The sequence below is a fragment of the Abramis brama genome, assembly GCF_963993115.1.
Source record: "Abramis brama genome assembly, chromosome: 14".
NCBI classification, from domain to species: Eukaryota; Metazoa; Chordata; class Actinopteri; order Cypriniformes; family Leuciscidae; genus Abramis; species Abramis brama.
In genome coordinates this window covers 371,237-392,500 of record NC_139976.1, presented here as the reverse complement: position 1 = coordinate 392,500, position 21,264 = coordinate 371,237, and the positions used below count along the sequence as shown (strand labels likewise).

General features: G+C 45.7%; 2 protein-coding genes across 4 annotated transcripts in view; one reads left to right on the top strand and one right to left on the bottom strand.

Annotated features, from left to right (window-relative positions):
• Window positions 1-2,535, bottom strand: part of lhpp (phospholysine phosphohistidine inorganic pyrophosphate phosphatase) — an 8,327-nt gene extending 5,792 nt beyond the window's left edge. Inside the window, exons 1-2 of one of the 2 annotated variants that reach the window (XM_084134642.1) lie at window positions 2,321-2,535; window positions 1,877-2,084 (exon numbers count right to left, since the gene is read on the bottom strand). In XM_084134642.1, the coding sequence (XP_083990768.1) occupies window positions 1,877-2,028 (152 nt within the window). In that variant the 5' untranslated portion in view covers window positions 2,029-2,084; window positions 2,321-2,535. The remainder of the gene's footprint in view (window positions 1-1,876; window positions 2,085-2,320) is intronic. The other variant, XM_084134641.1, reaches the window with a different exon arrangement.
• Window positions 2,511-20,972, top strand: oat (ornithine aminotransferase). Of its 2 annotated transcripts, none has more exons than XM_084134639.1 (10): window positions 2,511-2,641; window positions 5,194-5,415; window positions 9,799-10,023; window positions 10,103-10,198; window positions 11,438-11,565; window positions 12,041-12,163; window positions 12,797-12,925; window positions 13,018-13,131; window positions 16,889-17,033; window positions 19,607-20,972. In XM_084134639.1, the coding sequence occupies exons 2-10, from the start codon at window positions 5,205-5,207 to the stop codon at window positions 19,765-19,767; spliced, it is 1,332 nt and encodes a 443-aa protein (XP_083990765.1). In that variant the 5' UTR covers window positions 2,511-2,641; window positions 5,194-5,204; the 3' UTR covers window positions 19,768-20,972. The 2 variants fall into 2 exon arrangements, with proteins under 2 accessions (XP_083990765.1, XP_083990766.1); XM_084134640.1 differs by having other exon boundaries at window positions 2,614-2,821.
• Window positions 20,973-21,264: the final 292 nt, after the last annotated feature.

Below are 21,264 nucleotides of genomic sequence, written 5' to 3'. Positions count from 1 at the left end.
ACACTTTTGTTTTATATTTTTGTATATTGTTTAGTTTGTATCTGATCAGATAGTGAGTAAAGAATGATCACAGCTGGCATTCCTTCAGTTCAACACTGAAAGTTGCATTGTGGGATACTCAGTACAGAACAGCCCACTATATACCATCATACGCCCGTCTCTCGGGTCAGTCATCAGTGAAGAGTGGAGAAAGAAACCGGATGTTTGTCAGTTTATTCGGTCTTAAAGTGACAGGAGCCTAATATTCCTGCTGTCGTCTGTGTCATTAATGATAATAAAACAAATGTAAGGCCGCTGCCAGTATGTCTGGTCGACCCCTCGATGGAACAAAAGGCCCCCTGGACATTAACACTTGAACTATCTCCCCTTCATCCCCCCTCCTCACACTCCACACACACTATCTCCCCTTCATCCCCCCTCCTCACACTCCACACACACTATCTCCCCTTCATCCCCCCTCCTCACACTCCACACACACTATCTCCCCTTCATCCCCCCTCCTCACACTCCACACACACTATCTCCCCTTCATCCCCCCTCCTCCTCCTCACCTGAAATACACTGAAAACCTAAGGAAATTTCTACAAATTATTCCATTTCTGAATTGTTGTTATGTTATGATTAACTGATGATTTTATTCTTGCGAATTGGATTTCGAATTATTGCTTCATTACCTGGTCAATAAATTGTAAACGTTTGATTTTATTCTGACTGACTCTGAGACTTGTTTTTTCCCAAATAAGATGAACGGATTCGTATATTGCCACAAGGTTGCGTCAGAGATTAGCGATGCTAAAAGCTGATATGAGGAAGAGTGCGGGCGACTTGGATGAGAGGATGTGTGTGTGTGTGTGTGTCCATCTGGGATCAGCACGACGCTGGTTGGTTAACCTCGCTTGGGCGCTTCCGATGACTTCTGTTCTAATTTAATGACTACTTGTGTCGGAGAAGGAACTCGAAGCGATATAGTTTTTCCTGATCTAAGCGGGTCAAATATAAACAGAGTTTAAGAGAATAATCAAATATTTATTCACGTTTAATGATGCGTAGATATCATTAAAACCTTTTCATTTATGGAGTCAGATGAAACGAGCTATTGCATGTGAGAAAATATATTGCATTTAATCTTGTTGTGTTGCGTAAAAGGAAAGACAGTAACGCGCAGAGAAACCTTCCCCGTATTATTGGAGACCTCCACTGGACCAATAGACGGGCTGGCTTACACAACACAATACAGCTTTAACAAAGATGAAACTATATTTCATTTTTACAGTGAACAAATAGTGTTATTATACATTTAGGCCTAATTATTCACTTCTGTACCTGAATATACTGTTAGACTTTGTAACTTTATTTAGTATTCATCTCTGCTTGTAATTTGTGTATTAGTTCTTATTGTATTACTGACTGTTCACTTGTCTTTAATAATGTGTGAACTTTACCAGTTAGGCTAGTAGTTTTGATGCGGTATCGAAGAAGTGAGCTTTAAGTAATAAATGAAAAGCAAAGTTACAAATTTGTGATCCGTTCCACCGCTATATTCCATAAATCAAATCATATTACATTTTTCATAAAGATATGGCAGAAATAATAAGAATAGTATGGTAGTATGCTATATTTAGTATGCATTGAGAAAGTTTGCATACTATGCACAGGATAGACAGACAGACAGACAGACAGACAGATAGATAGATAGATAGATAGATAGATAGATAGATAGATAGATAGATAGATAGATAGATAGATAGATAGACAGACAGACAGACAGACAGACAGACAGACAGACAGATAGATAGATAGACAGACAGACAGACAGACAGACAGATAGATAGATAGACAGACAGACAGACAGACAGATAGATAGATAGATAGATACCGCTTGACTGCTTCTATAGATCCGGGTATCGCTTGTCCTCCTCCTTCTCCGCTATCATACAGAACTCCACACATGTCTAATATCACTCCTTTCACACTCTTCAACCACTCCATTCCGCTCGCGGCTGTCATGCTGCTGACGCTCCTGCGCATGCGCGGCACACGGCCTTCTGGGAAGTGAAGTTCTTCTGTCGCACGTCACGATGCTGCTATTCAGAGAAGTATTTGAATTGCATGCCACGAAAAATGACCTTTGTTAATTAAATGTATTCTTTGCATGAATGCTTGGATTGTATTTTCGTTTGTTTTGTATAAAAAACAATAATATGTTTATAATATTATTAATTTAATTGATTCATTTTGGCCAAACAAAATATTTTTGACAATATTTATATATTTAGATTTTAAACTATAGCAGGGGAAATAAATGACTAATGTATATTACCATGGTATAGGTTTAGACATCCCGAGGCAACCCTGCGTCGGTGTTGCGTCACACTCTGCGTCTGTCCTGAGCCTCGCCGTCACGCGCTCAATCACTCGAACTCCATCACTTACAGGTGCAATAAAACCATTAAAGTGTGTAATTACATGTATTTTAAAGAAATGTTCCACATTTCTGCAGAAAACCGCTCAACGTTGAGCAGCGCTGAAGCGAGTTGCGTCATGACGCAGAGTGACGTGTTTGCGTTCATTTGAATAATCCGTGTAGAGGCAGCGCGAGACACGCAGCAGAGCAGACTGAGCCCGCACGGACCCGCAGCAGGTAACACACACACACACACACACACACACACTAAACCGGGTTAAAGCGCGTACCGTGACGAGAGAAACACGGGTGTTGGATCAGATTACAGCGCGAGACGGGAGGGCTGATGAATATTGATAAGACGAGGATGTTAATGAGCTCACATCAGCTTCAGTGATGAACATAAGGGTGATGAAGGTGCTTTCCCTCTCGCTGTCTGTGTGTGTGTGTGTGTGTGTGTGTGTGTGTGTGTGTGTGTGTGTGTGTGAACAGATTCGTGTAGGATTCACTGCGAGTTTATACTGATATATATTTTATTTTATGTAGTTACTTTATTGAACTTCTTTGGACTGCTGTGTAACTATATTTATAATTATTATCTGTGTGTGTGTGTGTGTGTGTGTGTCTTTATTTAACCCTGGCAGGGCTCGTGGTGGGTGTTTTGAGGGCAGTGAGTGTTCAGCCAATCAATTGACGTGCGAGAGATCACGTGGTCACACGCCTGCAATAATACTGACACTTGCTGGAAAGTTTCTGCGAATGTTTAATAATTAATGAGAGTCTCTGAGCGGAACGAGACTGATGATATTTGCTCATTTGAGATCATCAGCTCTATTAATTCAATTCACTTCAGAAAACTTTATTGGCATGACAAAAAAAACAAATACATGTTGTATAGCCAAGCATTAAAACAACATAGAAAATTATTTAGAACATTTAATGAAGCCAGTACAGAAAATAATAATAATAAAACTAAATAAAAAAAGACAATATTAAATGTATTCATGGCTAGATACAATAATACAATAAATAAAGAATAATAATAAATAAATATTAAAAATATTCTAATACAGAAATCATGTAACAACTGAACTTAGAAATGGAACATTATATACATTACATGTGTGTAGGCCTGATGAGGTGTGTGTGTGTGTAGGCCTGATGAGGTGTGTGTGTGTGTGTGTGTGTAGGCCTGATGAGGTGTGTGTGTGTGTGTGTGTGTGTGTGTGTGTGTGTGTGTGTGTGTAGGCCTGATGAGGTGTGTGTGTAGGTGTGATGAGGTGTGTGTCTGATGAGGTGTGTGTGTGTAGGCCTGATTAGGTGTGATGGGGTGTGTGCCTGATGAGGTGTGTGTCTGATGAGGTGTGTGTGTGTGTGTGTAGGCCTGATTAGGTGTGATGGGGTGTGTGCCTGATGAGGTGTGTGTCTGATGAGGTGTGTGTGTTTGGGCTGTGAGTGTGTGTGTGTGTGTGTGTGTAGGTGTGATGGGGTGTGTATAGGTCTGATGAGGTGGGTGTGTGTAGGTCTGATGAGGTGTGTGTGTGTAGGTCTGATGGGGTGTGTGTGTTTGGGCTGTGAGTGTAGGTGTGTGTGTGTAGGTCTGATGGGGTGTGTGTGTTTGGGCTGTGAGTGTGTGTTTGGGCTGTGAGTGTGTGTGTGTAGGTGTGATGGGGTGTGTGTGTTTGGGCTGTGAGTGTGTGTGTGTAGGTGTGTGTGTGTGTGTGTGTAGGTCTGATGGGGTGTGTGTGTGTAGGTCTGATGGGGTGTGTGTGTGTAGGTCTGATGGGGTGTGTGTGTGTGTAGGTGGGTGTGTGTAGGTCTGATGGGGTGTGTGTGTTTGGGCTGTGAGTGTGTGTGTGTAGGTGTGATGGTGTGTGTGTGTGTGTAGGTCTGATGGTGTGTGTGTGTTTGGGCTGTGTGTGGAAAGGCTGATCTGGACATGATGATGAACGGGCGGATCTGCGTCTGAATGAGAACTGAGTGATCATCGGTTTCTTTCTCATGCTGTCGCTCCAGAGGACACGAGCTCCTCTCCCGACAGACATGTGACCTCATCATCATGTGACCTCATCATCATCACTGCTGTCAGAGCTGAAGCTGTTTTCATCCATTAATGTTGATGGAAAAACAGAACCTGAAACTTCCAGTTTTGCAGTGAGAGTGTGTGAGAGTGTGAGAGTGTGAGAGTGTGTGAGTGAGTGAGTGAGAGAGAGTGAGAGTGTGTGAGTGAGAGAGAGTGAGAGTGTGTGAGTGAGAGAGAGCGAGAGTCCCCGTAAAATCAGCATCTGAAACTCTTGTCAGTGTCTCTTCTCTTCTCTGATGACGAGGGCGGGGCTATAACCTGTCACTCACATGAGATCAGCCAATAGCGGGCCCAATTACAGCTGAACACTTAATCGGCCCGGCGCTGAGCTCTGAGAGCCACGCCCACATTTGTTCTTGTTCCAGAAGCGTTTCACTCGATATACGTCATGTGGATCTATTATTGACGTATCCATTGATGTTTTGGCAACTGATGCAGACCGTCCTGTTCTGATAATTATGGAAATGAATGTGACGGTTGTCAGTGGTGTGACTAGGGACGGGTAGGGATGACGGAGTTCTGGGAGAGCGCTGCATGTATTCCTCTAGCAGACGGAGACTCCATGACATCATGATCTTCCCGCCGGGTCGTGTTCACACAGATGCTGTTCTGCACGCTAACGCCAGGCTGCGCGACTCTAACGCCGAGTTTTCTGTTTTGTGTGTTTGAACTGTAATAAGGGCTCTCTGCTGTTTCTCTGTCTCAGAACGAGCCGCCATGAACCGCATGCAGAGTCTGATGAGAGGCGTGGGCAGAGTGACGCCCGCCCTGAGCCGCGCAGTGCATTCTGGGACACGCACGTCCTCCGCGGCCTCCAGAGTGAAACACAAGGAGCGTCAGCTGACGTCAGAGGAGGTGTTCGCTCGCGAGGATCGTTACGGCGCTCACAACTACCATCCGCTGCCCGTAGCCCTGGAGCGAGGAGAGGGTAACCACACACACACACACACACTCTCTCACACACACACACACACACACACACACACACACACACACACACACACTCACTCACACACACACACTCTCACACACACACTCACTCACTCACTCACACACACACACACTCTCACACACGCCTCACTCACACACACACACTCTCTCTTACACACGCTCACACACACACTCTCACACACACTGTAACAAACTTGGCTTGCAGCTTAAGTAAACCAGTAGTCCCTCATAAGTTCAGGCACTCGCGAGGCATGAGTGAATAAGGGGAAAAACTATCAATACTTGAAATCAGACAGAGATCGGCATGAGCAGGCTAACACACACACTATATTGATAACTCAAAAGTCAAATCAGAAAACTCAGCGCTTATCTGAGAGTCCTTGGTCAAAGAGTCCATGCGTGAGAACACACACACTGCACACACACCAGTATTGTCCTTATGTGTGAATCCTTGAGCCCAGAAAATGAATCTAAATGTCCAGGAAAAAGATGGTAATGATCCTCCAAACGTGATGAAATGGCAAAAACACCACAAACCCCAAGACTTCTCTTGACCCTCGATGGGTAATTACTCCATAAACGACTTCAGAGGAGAAGCTACACAACACCAGTCTGTGCGGTTCACACAGGATCAGCTGACAGTGTTGCCTAACCCTGGCTCGGCCTTCCTCCGCCGGGGGGCTCCTGCTCTCCTGCCCAGATAAGAGGCATTACAGCAGTGATCTCAAACTCAATTCCTGGAGGGCCACAGCTCTGCACAGTTTTGCTCCAACCCTAATCAAACACACCTGATCCAGCTAATCAAGGTCTTCAGGATTACTAGAAACTTCCTTGAAGGTGTGAGTTGGAGCTGGTTGGAGCTAAACTGTGCAGAGCTGTGGCCCTCCAGGAATTGAGTTTGAGATCACTGCATTACAGGATGTTTCTGCACCAAACATACAAAACACAGAGAACTTCAACTAGGGCCTGAAACGATCGAATCACACCTTTACTTATTTTACAGTTTTTTATCCTCCTTCACATTTGTAAAAATAAAGTATCTTAGCCCTAATATAGAAGTGTCACAACGCCTCACACACACATAAATAGTTCTTTATACATTTTTTTTATATATATACACTCACCTAAAGGATTATTAGGAACACCTGTTCAATTTCTCATTAATGCAATTATCTAATCAACCAATCACATGGCAGTTGCTTCAATGCATTTAGGGGTGTGGTCCTGGTCAAGACAATCTCCTGAACTCCAAACTGAATGTCAGAATGGGAAAGAAAGGTGATTTAAGCAATTTTGAGCGTGGCATGGTTGTTGGTGCCAGACGGGCCGGTCTGAGTATTTCACAATCTGCTCAGTTACTGGGATTTTCACGCACAACCATTTCTAGGGTTTACAAAGAATGGTGTGAAAAGGGAAAAACATCCAGTATGCGGCAGTCCTGTGGGCGAAAATGCCTTGTTGATGCTAGAGGTCAGAGGAGAATGGGCCGACTGATTCAAGCTGATAGAAGAGCAACTTTGACTGAAATAACCACTCGTTACAACCGAGGTATGCAGCAAAGCATTTGTGAAGCCACAACACGCACAACCTTGAGGCGGATGGGCTACAACAGCAGAAGACCCCACCGGGTACCACTCGTCTCCACTACAAATAGGAAAAAGAGGCTACAATTTGCACGAGCTCACCAAAATTGGACAGTTGAAGACTGGAAAAATGTTGCCTGGTCTGATGAGTCTCGATTTCTGTTGAGACATTCAGATGGTAGAGTCAGAATTTGGCGTAAACAGAATGAGAACATGGATCCATCATGCCTTGTTACCACTGTGCAGGCTGGTGGTGGTGGTGTAATGGTGTGGGGGATGTTTTCTTGGCACACTTTAGGCCCCTTAGTGCCAATTGGGCATCGTTTAAATGCCACGGCCTACCTGAGCATTGTTTCTGACCATGTCCATCCCTTTATGACCACCATGTACCCATCCTCTGATGGCTACTTCCAGCAGGATAATGCACCATGTCACAAAGCTCGAATCATTTCAAATTGGTTTCTTGAACATGACAATGAGTTCACTGTACTAAAATGGCCCCCACAGTCACCAGATCTCAACCCAATAGAGCATCTTTGGGATGTGGTGGAACGGGAGCTTCGTGCCCTGGATGTGCATCCCACAAATCTCCATCAACTGCAAGATGCTATCCTATCAATATGGGCCAACATTTCTAAAGAATGCTTTCAGCACCTTGTTGAATCAATGCCACGTAGAATTAAGGCAGTTCTGAAGGCGAAAGGGGGTCAAACACAGTATTAGTATGGTGTTCCTAATAATCCTTTAGGTCAGTGTATAGTCAAGGCAAGTCGAGTCTCCTTCATCTATACAGCGCTTTAACTATAGACAGAGCGTCTCACAGCAGCTTTACAGTGATGACAGGAGATTACAGTAGCAGAGAGTGTTCAGGCTTTACAGCAGATCTAGAATAAAGTTATTGTCCAGATAAAGTTAGTTTTGATTGATTCACTTCCGTTGTAAAGATCATTAGTTATTAACTCAGGGGCCGCTAACACACACCGCTCTCACAGAAAACTCTTCAGTTCTTTCTGCGCAAACTTTAAAAACGCGAACCCGTGAGAACGCCGATGTACAGCACATGTATCACGAGTTCAGTCTATAGGTGTGTGTGTGTGTGTGTGTGTGTGTGTGTGTGTTTGGATATGTGTGCGCAGGCGTGTAGTCCTTCCCTACAGACCAACCCTCAACAAACAGGTTGTGTATATATGTGTATATATATATATATATATATATATATATATATATATATATATATATATATATATATATATATATATATATATATATATATATAAAGCTGTGAAGCGATAACATTTTTAAATCTAATGCAGTACACAATGTGGCAATTAATGTAATTAATCACAAAATAATCACACATCAAATTTGGCTGAGAAATTTCTCCCCAAAATAATATAAAGTCATTATTGTGTTAAATGAGAAAAGCATCAAATAGTAAAAGAAAAAAATATTTTATTTGATTCAACATAGAATTTGCAACATGTAAACTTTAACGGGCATGAGTGTGAGTGAATGGTGACACAAGTTGAATTTCTGTGTGAACTATTCCATTAATTGTTTTTATTTTATTTATTATTATAGAAACAACTAAAACTGAGTGGAGTCATTAATTCCTTAGTTCAAAACGCAGATTCGTTCAGGAATTAAACACCGCACAACACTTCTGCTCTGGCTGTATAGGTAAGGGTTTCACTGGGAAAAATGTGCAAAAGCAGACAATATTGCGTCTAAAATATAACACAATATTAACTTCTTATTTACTGAACTGTTGTATAAAATCAGTATCACAGTCTTTGCTCCAGAAGCAGCGCTCGCGTGGTATCAGTCGACCTCGTCCAGTCAGCTTCGTTTCTACAGCTCTTCATACAGTACACACTGTTTCACAGCAGCTTTACAGAGACAACAGGAAAAACCAGTGTGTCCCGCCTCTAACCAGTGTGTCCCGCTCACGTTAGTCCTGCCTCACGTTCCTCATCCATCAGTTGGAGGAAGTGTAAGATGACTGGGCGGGTGTGTGAATGTGTTAATGATTTTAACTCATTATTAGTAAGGATATGGTTCTCTTCCTAAAGTTTGAGAACCCTTGAACTACACCACACACACACACACACACACACACCCACACCCACACCCACACCCCAGTACACTAGTGAATGCTGTCAGCCACGTCTGGACACGCTTCATTTGACACCGTTTACTTCATGTCTGGGTGTTAGCCACACTTTATGCTGATTGAGAGTTAATGCTGCAGTGGACTGACTCAGAATGCCATATTTTACTGTCATGAGTGAATATTGTAGAGAAATTCCACTCTAGTATTAAAGGAGAACTCCGGTCAATTTTAACATTGAGCTCATTTTTTGGTAAATTCGGAGTGCTGTCAATACAGAGAACAACGACAAAAATCGGTGTTGCCTACACCCTGTTATCCTCTTTTTAAAATTTGCACCCTGTTGACTTCAATGGGGCAAGTTTTAAACCTGCTTTTAGCCTCTTAACATCCTTGATGTGTCATTACAAGTGCACAGGTCATGTGAGTGATTCCTTCAGAGTGAACACGGTGACTCTGACTGCAGTAGATGTGAAAGATATGAATAAAAATGATGTTAATTAAGCCAGCGCTCATACCTGTATTTACATCCTGTTTTCGGTCGAAGTCCACAGTAGTCGATTGTCGAGTTCAGGTTTTATAGGTTTTGTAAGTTCCGCACGTACACTGTTAGCAAGGCTCATAGACTGCTGTGAGCGAGAGCCCTGACCTGACGTGTCCCGCGCAGGGGTTCACCTGTGGGACGTGGAGGGCCGCCGCTACTTCGACTTCTTGAGCGCGTACAGTGCTGTGAACCAGGGCCACTGCCACCCGAAGATCATCTCGGCGCTGACGGCCCAGGCCTCCAGACTCACGCTCACGTCCAGAGCCTTCTACAACGACCAGCTGGGCGCCTACGAGCAGTTCATCACCGGCCTGTTCGGCTTCGACAAGGTGCTGCCCATGAACACAGGTGCGCTCAGCCGAACACACACACGACCCGTGCTGACCCGTGATCAGTGTGTGACGCTCTGTGTGTGTGTGTGTTTCAGGTGTGGAGGGCGGAGAGACGGCCTGTAAACTCGCCCGTAAGTGGGCCTACACTGTCAAGGGCGTCCCGAAGAATGAGGCCAAGATCGTTTTCGCGAGTGAGTCGAGTCTCCTTCATCTATACAGCGCTTTAACTATAGACAGAGCGTCTCACAGCAGCTTTACAGTGATGACAGGAGATTACAGTAGCAGAGAGTGTTCAGGCTTTACAGCAGATCTAGAATAAAGTTATTGTCCAGATAAAGTTAGTTTTGACTGATTCACTTCCGTTGTAAAGATCATTAGTTATGAACTCAGGGGCCGCTAACACACACCGCTCTCACAGAAAACAGAAACTTTAATGTGTTCTGGCCGCTCATTTGCACAACAGTGTTAGAGCTCGAGAACACACACTTTGAAACAGGATCCACGGTGCAAGTTTTGAACAAAATTTAAAAACGTGATAATCTCTGTGTAAACTTCAAAAACGTGAATCTGTGAAAACGAGTCACTGAATCTTTACACAGATATTCTGACGTCACTCTGGATTGAGACGAGGAATGAGGAGTGTCTCTCAAACCTCCTGACAAATCGAAAACAGTTACACAGTCAAACCAACATTTATTCACACACCTTCAACATTTCTCACATTATCACAGTTTATTCGCTATAGTTTAGAAAATGGTAATAAAATATGAGCAGAACTCAGAGTTATGAACTCAGTTGATATTTGACTGGTTTTGTCCGTCCTTCTGTTAGACTGTCTCACACATGAATTATGTTGAATATCTGTCAGCTGTTAAATTTAACTACACAATTAGATAATACCAGTTTAGCTCAACCAATCAGCAAGCAATGCTTCATTTTGTTCAGTCTGTGTGTAAAAAGAGCATTAGCAATTACAGAAAACACACTTCAGCAAAACATGATCAGCTCAAAGTGTCCGAATCATTTTTGGTCCCAAATTTTTATATATTTCACTGGTAGTCACTATATGAAGAATATCTGGGTATAATATGTCACAGTTTACTTTATTTTGCTCTCCTCATTTACATAAATGAACTATAGTGTCCTGAACACACTAGTAAAAAAAAAAAAAAAAGAAGATATCTGGTGTCTGAATAATTTTTGGTTTGAGTGTGTGTTAAGCTTGTGCAGACTTGAGGAATGATGAGCAATTTAAGACTAAGAGGATTTATTTGTAGATCTCAGCCATTAAGATTGATTTAGTAATATTTTGAGATAATAATGTAACTCTTTGAATGAACTGTTATCTCGTGTGTGTGTGTGTGTGTGTGTGTGTGTGTGTGTGTGTGTGTGTGTGTGTGTGTGTGTGTGTGTGTGTGTGTGTCCTGCAGTGGGGAATTTCTGGGGCCGTACGATGGCAGCGATCTCCAGCTCCACTGACCCCAGCAGCTTCGAGGGGTTCGGCCCGTTCATGCCCGGGTTCCAGCTGGTCCCGTATAATGACATCACTGCACTGGAGGTACACACACACACACACACACACACACACACACACACGTGTTGAATTCCTCACACTCAGCTCATGATTAACAACAATAAAACAATTCATGATATGGTTTAGTGTGCATATAAAATTGCAAATGCTGTGATTTAATTAAGTAAATGCGGTTTTCTGTCAAAGTAAAAGTTGGACAATTATAAAAAATTAAGACGGCCATAAATGTAAATTTCACCATTTAAAATAGTAGTAGTACTGTATTAAAATATATAATAATGATTGTAAGAATATCAATTAATATATTAATTAATTATAATATATTAAGAAGAATATTAATTATTTTATGGTTATAATTATATATAATAAAAAACAAATTGGCCAAATTGTGCAGCCATACAAACAAGCACAGCAAATCTGCAGTGTTATTTCTAGCCTGTGACTAACCAACTAAGTCAACTGGTTCTTCCTAACCGTGTGTGTGTGTGTGTGTGTGCAGAAAGCGCTGCAGGATCCACACGTGGCTGCGTTCATGGTGGAGCCCATCCAGGGTGAGGCGGGCGTCGTCGTTCCTGATGCTGGTTACCTCACTAAAGTCCGGGAACTGTGCACTAAACACAATGCAAGTACACACTCACACTCTCTCACTCTCTCTCTCTCTCTCTCTCACACACACACACACTGATCAGTCCCATCAGACATTCCTTCTGATTATGTCTTAGTGTTTTAACCATAGACTGTATAACACACTGGGCGTAGTGTGCGTCAAGAGCGTTTTTGAACGCCGCCATCTTGGCACCGTCACTCCCAGATAAACGACAATGGGCAAAGAGGCGGATTTGCTGAGGTGACATGATGCTAACGCTAGCAGACAAACGGCTAGTAGTGATATCAGTGGCAATCCACCTGTCACTCAAGTGGCCATCCCCTTAATTATGCAGAACTTTAAGTCTTAATATAATTTAAACGGATGAGTTCTTTATAAAATTTCCCCCTTTACAATTGTCATGAAGGGCAAAATTAACTTTATAGACCAAAACCACTTTTAGCACCAGACTGTAAATGTGTTTTTCTGCTGTAAAGTTGGGCATTTTAATATGGGGGTTTATGGGATTGAGTCTCTTCTGCAGCCGGCCTCTAGTGGCCAGTGGATGAACTGCAGTTTAAGTCTCTTCAGTGTCGGATTCGAGAGAGAGACCGGAAGGTTGTAACACAGTTGAGTGTGTGTTGTAACTCAGTAGTGTGTGTGTTGCAGGTTCTGTTCATCGCGGATGAGGTTCAGACCGGTCTGGCCCGCACCGGCCGCCGATTGGCTGTGGATCATGAGGACGTGAGACCAGATGTGGTGGTTCTGGGTAAAGCTCTGTCAGGAGGAGTGTATCCCGTGAGTCTCACACACACACTCAAGCCACGTATCACACTCGTATGTTGGTTTATATGAAGCACTTCTTGATCTGTGTGTTGTGTGTGTTTCAGGTGTCTGCTGTTCTGTGTGATGATGAGGTGATGTTGACCATCAAACCCGGAGAACACGGATCCACGTATGGAGGAAACCCTCTGGCCTGCCGCGTCGCCATCGCTGCTCTGGAGGTGAGTGAGTGAGCGTGAGAGAGCGTGAGCGTGAGAGTGAGTGAGCGTGAGCGTGAGAGTGAGTGAGCGTGAGAGTGAGTGAGCGTGAGAGTGAGTGAGCGTGAGAGTGAGTGAGCGTGAGAGTGAGTGAGCGTGAGAGTGAGTGAGCGTGAGAGTGAGTGAGCGTGAGAGTGAGAGTGAGTGAGCGTGAGAGTGAGTGAGCGTGAGAGTGAGTGAGCGTGAGAGTGTGAGTGAGCGTGAGAGTGTGAGAGCGTGAGAGTGTGAGTGAGCGTGAGAGTGTGAGTGAGCGTGAGAGTGTGAGTGAGCGTGTGAGTGAGAGTGAGTGAGTGAGAGTGAGTGAGAGTGAGTGAGAGTGAGTGAGAGTGAGTGAGAGTGAGTGAGAGTGAGCGTGAGTGTGAGTGAGCGTGAGTGTGAGTGAGCGTGAGAGTGAGTGTGAGTGAGCGTGAGTGTGAGTGAGTGTGAGTGAGCGTGAGTGTGAGCGTGAGAGTGTGAGTGAGCGTGAGAGTGTGAGTGAGCGTGAGCGTGAGTGAGCGTGAGAGTGTGAGTGAGAGTGAGTGTGCGTGAGTGTGAGTGTGCGTGAGTGTGAGTGAGCGTGAGTGAGCGTGAGTGTGAGTGTGCGTGAGTGAGCGTGAGTGTGAGTGAGCGTGAGTGTGAGTGAGCGTGAGAGTGAGTGAGCGTGAGTGTGAGTGAGCGTGAGTGAGCGTGAGCGTGAGTGAGCGTGAGAGTGTGAGTGAGCGTGAGTGTGAGTGAGCGTGAGTGAGAGTGAGTGAGAGTGAGTGAGAGTGAGTGAGAGTGAGTGAGAGTGAGAGTGAGTGAGAGTGAGTGAGAGTGAGAGTGAGCGTGAGAGTGAGAGTGAGCGTGAGAGTGAGTGAGCGTGAGAGTGAGTGAGCGTGAGAGTGAGTGAGCGTGAGAGTGAGAGTGAGTGAGCGTGAGAGTGAGTGAGCGTGAGAGTGAGTGAGCGTGAGAGTGAGTGAGCGTGAGAGTGAGTGAGCGTGAGAGTGAGTGTGAGTGAGCGTGAGTGAGCGTGAGAGTGAGTGAGCGTGAGAGTGAGTGTGAGTGAGCGTGAGTGTGAGTGAGCGTGAGCGTGAGAGTGAGTGAGCGTGAGAGTGAGTGAGCGTGAGAGTGAGTGAGCGTGAGAGTGAGTGAGCGTGAGAGTGAGTGAGCGTGAGAGTGAGTGAGCGTGAGAGTGAGTGAGCGTGAGAGTGAGCGTGAGAGTGAGTGAGCGTGAGAGTGAGTGAGCGTGAGTGTGAGCGTGAGAGTGTGAGTGAGCGTGAGAGTGTGAGAGAGTGAGTGAGTGAGTGAGAGTGAGTGAGTGTGAGTGAGAGTGTGAGTGAGCGTGAGAGTGTGAGTGAGCGTGAGAGTGAGTGAGTGAGAGTGAGCGTGAGAGTGTGAGTGAGTGAGAGTGAGTGAGTGAGAGTGAGTGAGAGTGAGTGTGAGTGAGTGTGAGTGAGTGTGAGTGAGAGTGAGTGAGAGTGAGTGAGAGTGAGTGAGAGTGAGCGAGCGCGAGAGTGAGCGAGCGCGAGAGAGAGTGAGTGAGTGAGTGAGAGAGAGAGTGAGAGTGAGTGAGGGTGAGTGAGAGTGTGAGAGAGCGAGTGAGTGTGAGGGTGAGGGTGAGCGTGAGGGTGAGGGTGAGCGTGAGGGAGTGGGTGAGCGTGAGGGTGAGCGTGAGGGTGAGCGTGAGGGTGAGCGTGAGCGTGAGGGTGAGCGTGAGCGTGAGCGTGAGCGTGAGCGTGAGCGTGAGGGTGAGGGTGAGCGTGAGCGTGAGGGTGAGCGTGAGGGTGAGCGTGAGGGTCAGCGAGAGTGAGTGGGTGAGCGTGAGGGTGAGCGTGAGGGTGAGCGTGAGGGTGAGTGAGAGTGAGTGGGTGAGCGTGAGGGTGAGCGTGAGGGTGAGGGTGAGGGTGAGTGAGAGTGAGTGGGTGAGCGTGAGGGTGAGGGTGAGCGTGAGGGTGAGGGTGAGGGTGAGGGTGAGGGTGAGCGTGAGGGTGAGCGTGAGGGTGAGGGTGAGCGTGAGGGTGAGGGTGAGCGTGAGGGTGAGCGAGAGTGAGTGGGTGAGGGTGAGCGTGAGGGTGAGCGTGAGGGTGAGGGTGAGCGTGAGCGTGAGGGTGAGGGTGAGGGTGAGGGTGAGCGAGAGTGAGTGGGTGAGCGTGAGGGTGAGCGTGAGGGTGAGCGTGAGGGTGAGGGTGAGGGTGAGGGTGAGGGTGAGGGTGAGGGTGAGCGTGAGGGTGAGCGTGAGGGTGAGGGTGAGCGTGAGGGTGAGGGTGAGGGTGAGCGTGAGCGAGAGGGTGAGCGAGAGTGAGTGAGCGAGCGTGAGCGTGAGGGTGAGCGTGAGGGTGAGCGTGAGGGTGAGCGTGAGGGTGAGGGTGAGGGTGAGCGAGAGTGAGTGGGTGAGCGTGAGGGTGAGGGTGAGGGTGAGGGTGAGCGTGAGGGTGAGCGTGAGGGTGAGCGTGAGGGTGAGCGTGAGGGTGAGGGTGAGGGTGAGGGTGAGCGAGAGTGAGTGGGTGAGCGTGAGGGTGAGGGTGAGGGTGAGGGTGAGGGTGAGGGTGAGCGTGAGGGTGAGCGTGAGGGTGAGGGTGAGGGTGAGGGTGAGGGTGAGGGTGAGCGTGAGGGTGAGCGTGAGGGTGAGGGTGAGGGTGAGGGTGAGGGTGAGCGAGAGTGAGTGAGCGAGCGTGAGGGTGAGGGTGAGCGAGAGTGAGTGGGTGAGCGTGAGGGTGAGGGTGAGCGTGAGGGTGAGGGTGAGCGAGAGTGAGTGAGGGTGAGGGTGAGGGTGAGGGTGAGCGAGAGTGAGTGGGTGAGGGTGAGGGTGAGCGAGAGTGAGTGGGTGAGCGTGAGCGTGAGCGTGAGGGTGAGCGTGAGGGTGAGCGTGAGCGTGAGGGTGAGGGTGAGCGTGAGGGTGAGCGTGAGGGTGAGCGTGAGGGTGAGGGTGAGGGTGAGGGTGAGGGTGAGGGTGAGCGAGAGTGAGTGAGCGAGCGTGAGGGTGAGGGTGAGGGTGAGGGTGAGGGTGAGAGTGAGGGTGAGGGTGAGCGTGAGGGTGAGGGTGAGCGTGAGGGTGAGCGTGAGGGTGAGGGTGAGGGTGAGCGAGAGTGAGTGGGTGAGCGTGAGGGTGAGGGTGAGGGTGAGCGTGAGCGTGAGCGTGAGGGTGAGCGTGAGGGTGAGCGTGAGGGTGAGCGTGAGGGTGAGCGTGAGCGTGAGGGTGAGGGTGAGGGTGAGGGTGAGCGAGAGTGAGTGAGCGAGCGTGAGGGTGAGGGTGAGGGTGAGGGTGAGCGAGAGTGAGTGGGTGAGCGTGAGGGTGAGGGTGAGCGTGAGGGTGAGGGTGAGCGTGAGGGTGAGGGTGAGCGTGAGGGTGAGGGTGAGCGTGAGCGTGAGGGTGAGGGTGAGGGTGAGCGAGAGTGAGTGAGGGTGAGGGTGAGGGTGAGCGAGAGTGAGTGGGTGAGGGTGAGGGTGAGCGAGAGTGAGTGGGTGAGGGTGAGCGTGAGCGTGAGCGTGAGCGTGAGGGTGAGGGTGAGGGTGAGCGTGAGGGTGAGCGTGAGCGTGAGGGTGAGGGTGAGGGTGAGGGTGAGGGTGAGCGTGAGCGTGAGCGTGAGGGTGAGGGTGAGGGTGAGGGTGAGCGTGAGGGTGAGCGTGAGGGTGAGCGAGAGTGAGTGAGTGAGGGTGAGAGTGAGCGTGAGTGAGCGAGAGTGAGAGAGCGTGTGTTTGTCTGTGTGTGTGTGTGTGAGCGAGCGTGTGTGCACGTGTCTCATCTTCTCTCTGGGCTCTGCAGGTTCTGGAGGAGGAGGGTTTGGCTGCTAACGCTGAGCGGATGGGTCAGATCCTGCGAGCCGAACTTAACAAACTCCCCCGAGAGATTGTGAGCGGCGTTCGTGGGAAAGGCCTCCTAAACGCCATCATCATCAACGAGACCGAAGGTGTGTGTGTGTGTGTGAGTGTGTGTGTGTGAGTGTGTGTGAAGGATTATATTGCTCATTGCACATAACAGGAGGATGTTGGTTAGAAGTCTATTATTAAATGCGAGAGATTGAGAATATGCTGAAGTGTGTATTCATCTACAAGTTTGCTGCTAGTACAGGCACACATTTATAGAGCCCGACCGATATGGATTTTTGGGCGCCGATGCCGATACCGATTAAAAAAAGCCAGATACCGATATATCGGCCGATATTATTTATGTGTATATTATAATACAGTAGCAATATTATTTATGTGTATTATAGTACAGTAAGTTTGGACACACTTTCCAATTGGTGTGTACAAACTTTTGATGGGTAGGCTACTGTATATAGAATACACAGTATAAACAGAATAAATATATAAAGGTTTTGCAATGATCACTCAAATGTGGTGATCAAACACTTGTGTGACAAAGATATGTAATGGAGGCAGGGTGAATAATATAATGAGAATTTGAGCTGTTACCAAACTAGTTTGCACAGCACTTTTTATATTATATTATATTCTAAATACTGTTGCATAATCTTCACTAACGACTTTGTCTTTTAATTTACTCACGTTATTTAAAACATAACTTGTATCAATAAATATATCAAAAGTGTCACTGACAAAACCTTATCTTCTATTTTTAATCTTAATTTCTCTAATATCTACCAGTGGAGGAAGAACTCAGATCTTTTTAGTAAAGTAAAATTAATAATATCATAATGAAAACGTTTATAATTACATATGTACAGTAGTTTTATACTATTTTAAATAAGTAGTAAGCAAAATGTACTAAACGTGAAACTAGGACCCGAATATTCGAATATTCGTTCGGTGGGTTGGTATTCGATTTGAAAATTTGACATTCGTTTTTTTTTTTCACATCTGGGATCCCCCGCGAAACGGTTCTCATTTGCGCTTGAACAAGGCCGGCGACACACTGACTGCGTGGCATGGCCGTTTTTATTTCGGCTCCCATGTTAACAGGTTGGAGTTTGCACACTGCCTGCCGGAGTGTTCTCTGGCTAGAGCGCAGAACAGCGGAGTTTGTATGGACGAAGTGCATGTCTGAGCTTGTGTTTTGGGTTAAGCTGTGTTGCTTTGACATTGTGGAAAATAGAATAATAGAAACAAAATGTATTAGCCTTTTTACCCGTTATTATCAATCTAAATTAATCTCGTTTTTTAATTTAACTTAATTTCGTTTTTCTTTATTTAAATTTCGTTTTTCTTTATTTAAATTTCGTTTTTCTTTATTTTAATTTCGTTTAATTTCTTTATTTAAATTTCGTTTTTCTTTATTTAAATTTCGTTTTCTTTATTTAAATTTCGTTTTTCTTTATTTAAATCTACCCTTTACTGTGTCAGTAATTTTGTTAGTCAGAAAAATATTAGACTACCTTAAAAGTATTGCTTAATTTAACAGACCTGTGTGTGTGCGTTTTATATCACTAATGCAGTGTCCGTTCTCGGACGCGTTCTCTGCCTGTGAGGTGCGCCGCTTCCCGCTCGCGCTGTTCTGTAGTTTACTGAAAGTGTATTAATTCTGAATGTGTCTCGTCTCGCGTGTCCATCTGGCTACTCTTAATGCAAAATGGCCCTATATAAAGTGTTATAATTACATAAATTATTGGAATATTGCTTGATGTTGTAACGTAGCAGAATGAGCTTTAACACTGTGTCTACACCGGACGCGGCCGTTATTTTTTTGCCACTTTTGCCTGTTCTTTGTGACAGCTTTTAGGTGCTTTATCGGCAGCGCCATCCTTACATAAATCACTGCACGCTGCATTTTTTTAAATATTAATTTATCGGCCATTATAAATGCCGATACCGATAGTTAGGAAAATGCCTAATATCGGCCGATAATATCGGCCCGCCGATATATCGGTCGGGCTCTACACATTTATTTTCCTGTTGGTTCTTTACAGTGTTGGGACATATGCTGGCAAATGTAACCTTACAGTTGGCTTGCCAAATCACTTGTTTTTTTAATAAAATTAATATAGGAAGGATTGGAAGTAAATTCTTTATGGGTCATTATAAATACTTTGCTTTAAAAGTACCAAGTAGTCACAAAAAAAAAGATGCATTGATAATCGTTTTAGCATCGCATCGCAGCCCTCTGAACCGTAATCGAATCGTGAGATGCCTAGAGATTCCCACCCCTAGTGTGAGTGTGTTTGAGTGCGTGAGCGTGTGTGTGCGTGTGTGTGCGTGTGTGTGTGTGTGTGTGTGTGTGTGTGTGTGTGTGTGTGTGAGACCGAAGGTGAGCGGAAGAACCACAACAAACACCCGTACATTGTCATTTCACCCTCAACACAAGAAACACTTCGAGCGATTACACGAGACTGAGATTATTGGGATTATTGGATGGCAAGAGCTACAAACATGGTTACAGAAGTTTTGTTCACAAATCAACTGAAAACAAGACTAAAATATTTTCTTCAGATTTAAGAATCCATAGAGGTTCGTGTGTGAGTGCGTGTGTGTGACTGCGTGTGTGTGTGAGATAATCTACTTCTAATCTTTTGATCTCTCTCAGACTATGATGCGTGGCGGGTGTGTCTGCGTCTCCGTGACAACGGCCTGCTAGCAAAGCCCACACATGGTGACATCATCAGACTGGCTCCGCCCCTCGTTATAAACGAAGACGAGGTCAGAGAGTGTGTGGACATCATCAGCAGGACCATCATGTCGTTTTAAACCCTCTTCATCATCATCATCATTTGAGCTGTAGTTTGTCTGGTTTTAGCTTTCGTGTTTTAGCTGTTACAGTCGTTCAGGTCAAGGACTCTCTCACGAGGACTTTCTCTCAGCACGCTTTTCATCCTCCCCGAACAGACGACGCTCTGGTCTAATTCTGGTGAAGGAACGTGGGTCGTTTCTGAAGACGCTGCTGTTTATTCACTCGTTTGAAGTGTTTTTACGAAGTCTGACATTTTGATGTGGCCACTTTGAAGAAATGAGTTTTTCTCCCTGTGATGAGAGAATCGTGCACTTTAACGGCAGTCATTAATGTTGATCAGAACTGAATCATGTTGAAGTGTGTGTGTGTGTGCGTGTGTGTGTGTACTTGTACAACTATCTTTGTGAGGACCAGTTTGAGTTTTAGACCACTGGAGTGAGGACAGAGAGAGTAAAGGACATGTTGGCCGGTCCTCAGTCTCTGAGAGCCTTTAAGGCCTGTTTGAGGGTCAAGACTTGGTTTAGGGATAAGGCTATAATGAGGTTAAGGGTTGGTTTAGGGTCAGGGGTCGGGTTAGGCACTTAAGGCGCTTTTCCACTACACAGTACCAGCTCGCCTCGACTCGGCTCTGTGGTTTTCCACTGTGTAAAAGTTGTACCTGTACCTGCTTCCAGGTACTTTTTTTCGTACCACCTCCGGCGAGGTTCTGAGCGAGCTGGGGCGATACTAAAATGTGACGTGAAAACACGGCAGACTGCTGATTGGTCAGAGAGAATCGTCACTATTCACTGCGTCATCATTGCACGCGCCAGACGGAGTATCCTGAGTAAAAAACAGCAAAAACAAAAACAGCATACACTCGATTTCCTCCACTGTCCTGTGTGTGTGTGTGTAGCGGGTGTGTCTCGCGTAAAAGATTAAGTCAAGGCAGTTTCCTGCGGCGTTGCTATGACGACCAGGTACTATTGTGGAGGTACTATCTGCAGTGGAAAACGGAGCGAAAAGCGAGTCGAGCTGGTACTGGTAATGGAAAAGCGCCATTAGTTGTGATGGGTAAGGTTAGGGTAAGCGGCTGAATGTCCTCATAAAGATAGATGTTCAAGAAAGTGTGTTAGTGTGTGTGTTTGCCTCATGTTAAACGTTTAATGAACGTTTAATCAAATGAAGTGTGATCAGATGATGTTTCATTTCTGTTCTGAAATAAATTTTCAGTCAGCTGAGAGTCAGCCTGTTCTTTCTACTTTGAGTTTAATCTATCATAATGTATTTTATAAAAGATTTCATAGTGTTGTAAAGTTTTTCTTGTTCGAAGCAGAGACCAGTGAGACAGTCGGGATCGCGTTCAACAGAAGTTGTTCTTTATTGAGAACTCCACTGTACGCGGCTGTAGAAACTTCCAACATGATCTGACTGAGGGAACTTTACATGGTATCTTATAGGCCATTCAGTGGGCTGTCCTTAAAGGTGCTGAACTTACACACAGCCTTAGAGATGACTACTGAATCTAATCATCT

Bases quoted from the DNA above. Each gene is read 5' to 3' on its own strand.
- oat (XM_084134639.1), top strand. From the start codon at position 5,205: ATGAACCGCATGCAGAGTCTGATGAGAGGCGTGGGCAGAGTGACGCCC. The intron at 10,024-10,102 runs GTGCGCTCAGCC...TGTGTGTTTCAG, and splicing joins GGTGCTGCCCATGAACACAG to GTGTGGAGGGCGGAGAGACG. The intron at 12,164-12,796 runs GCAAGTACACAC...TGTGTGTTGCAG, and splicing joins AACTGTGCACTAAACACAAT to GTTCTGTTCATCGCGGATGA.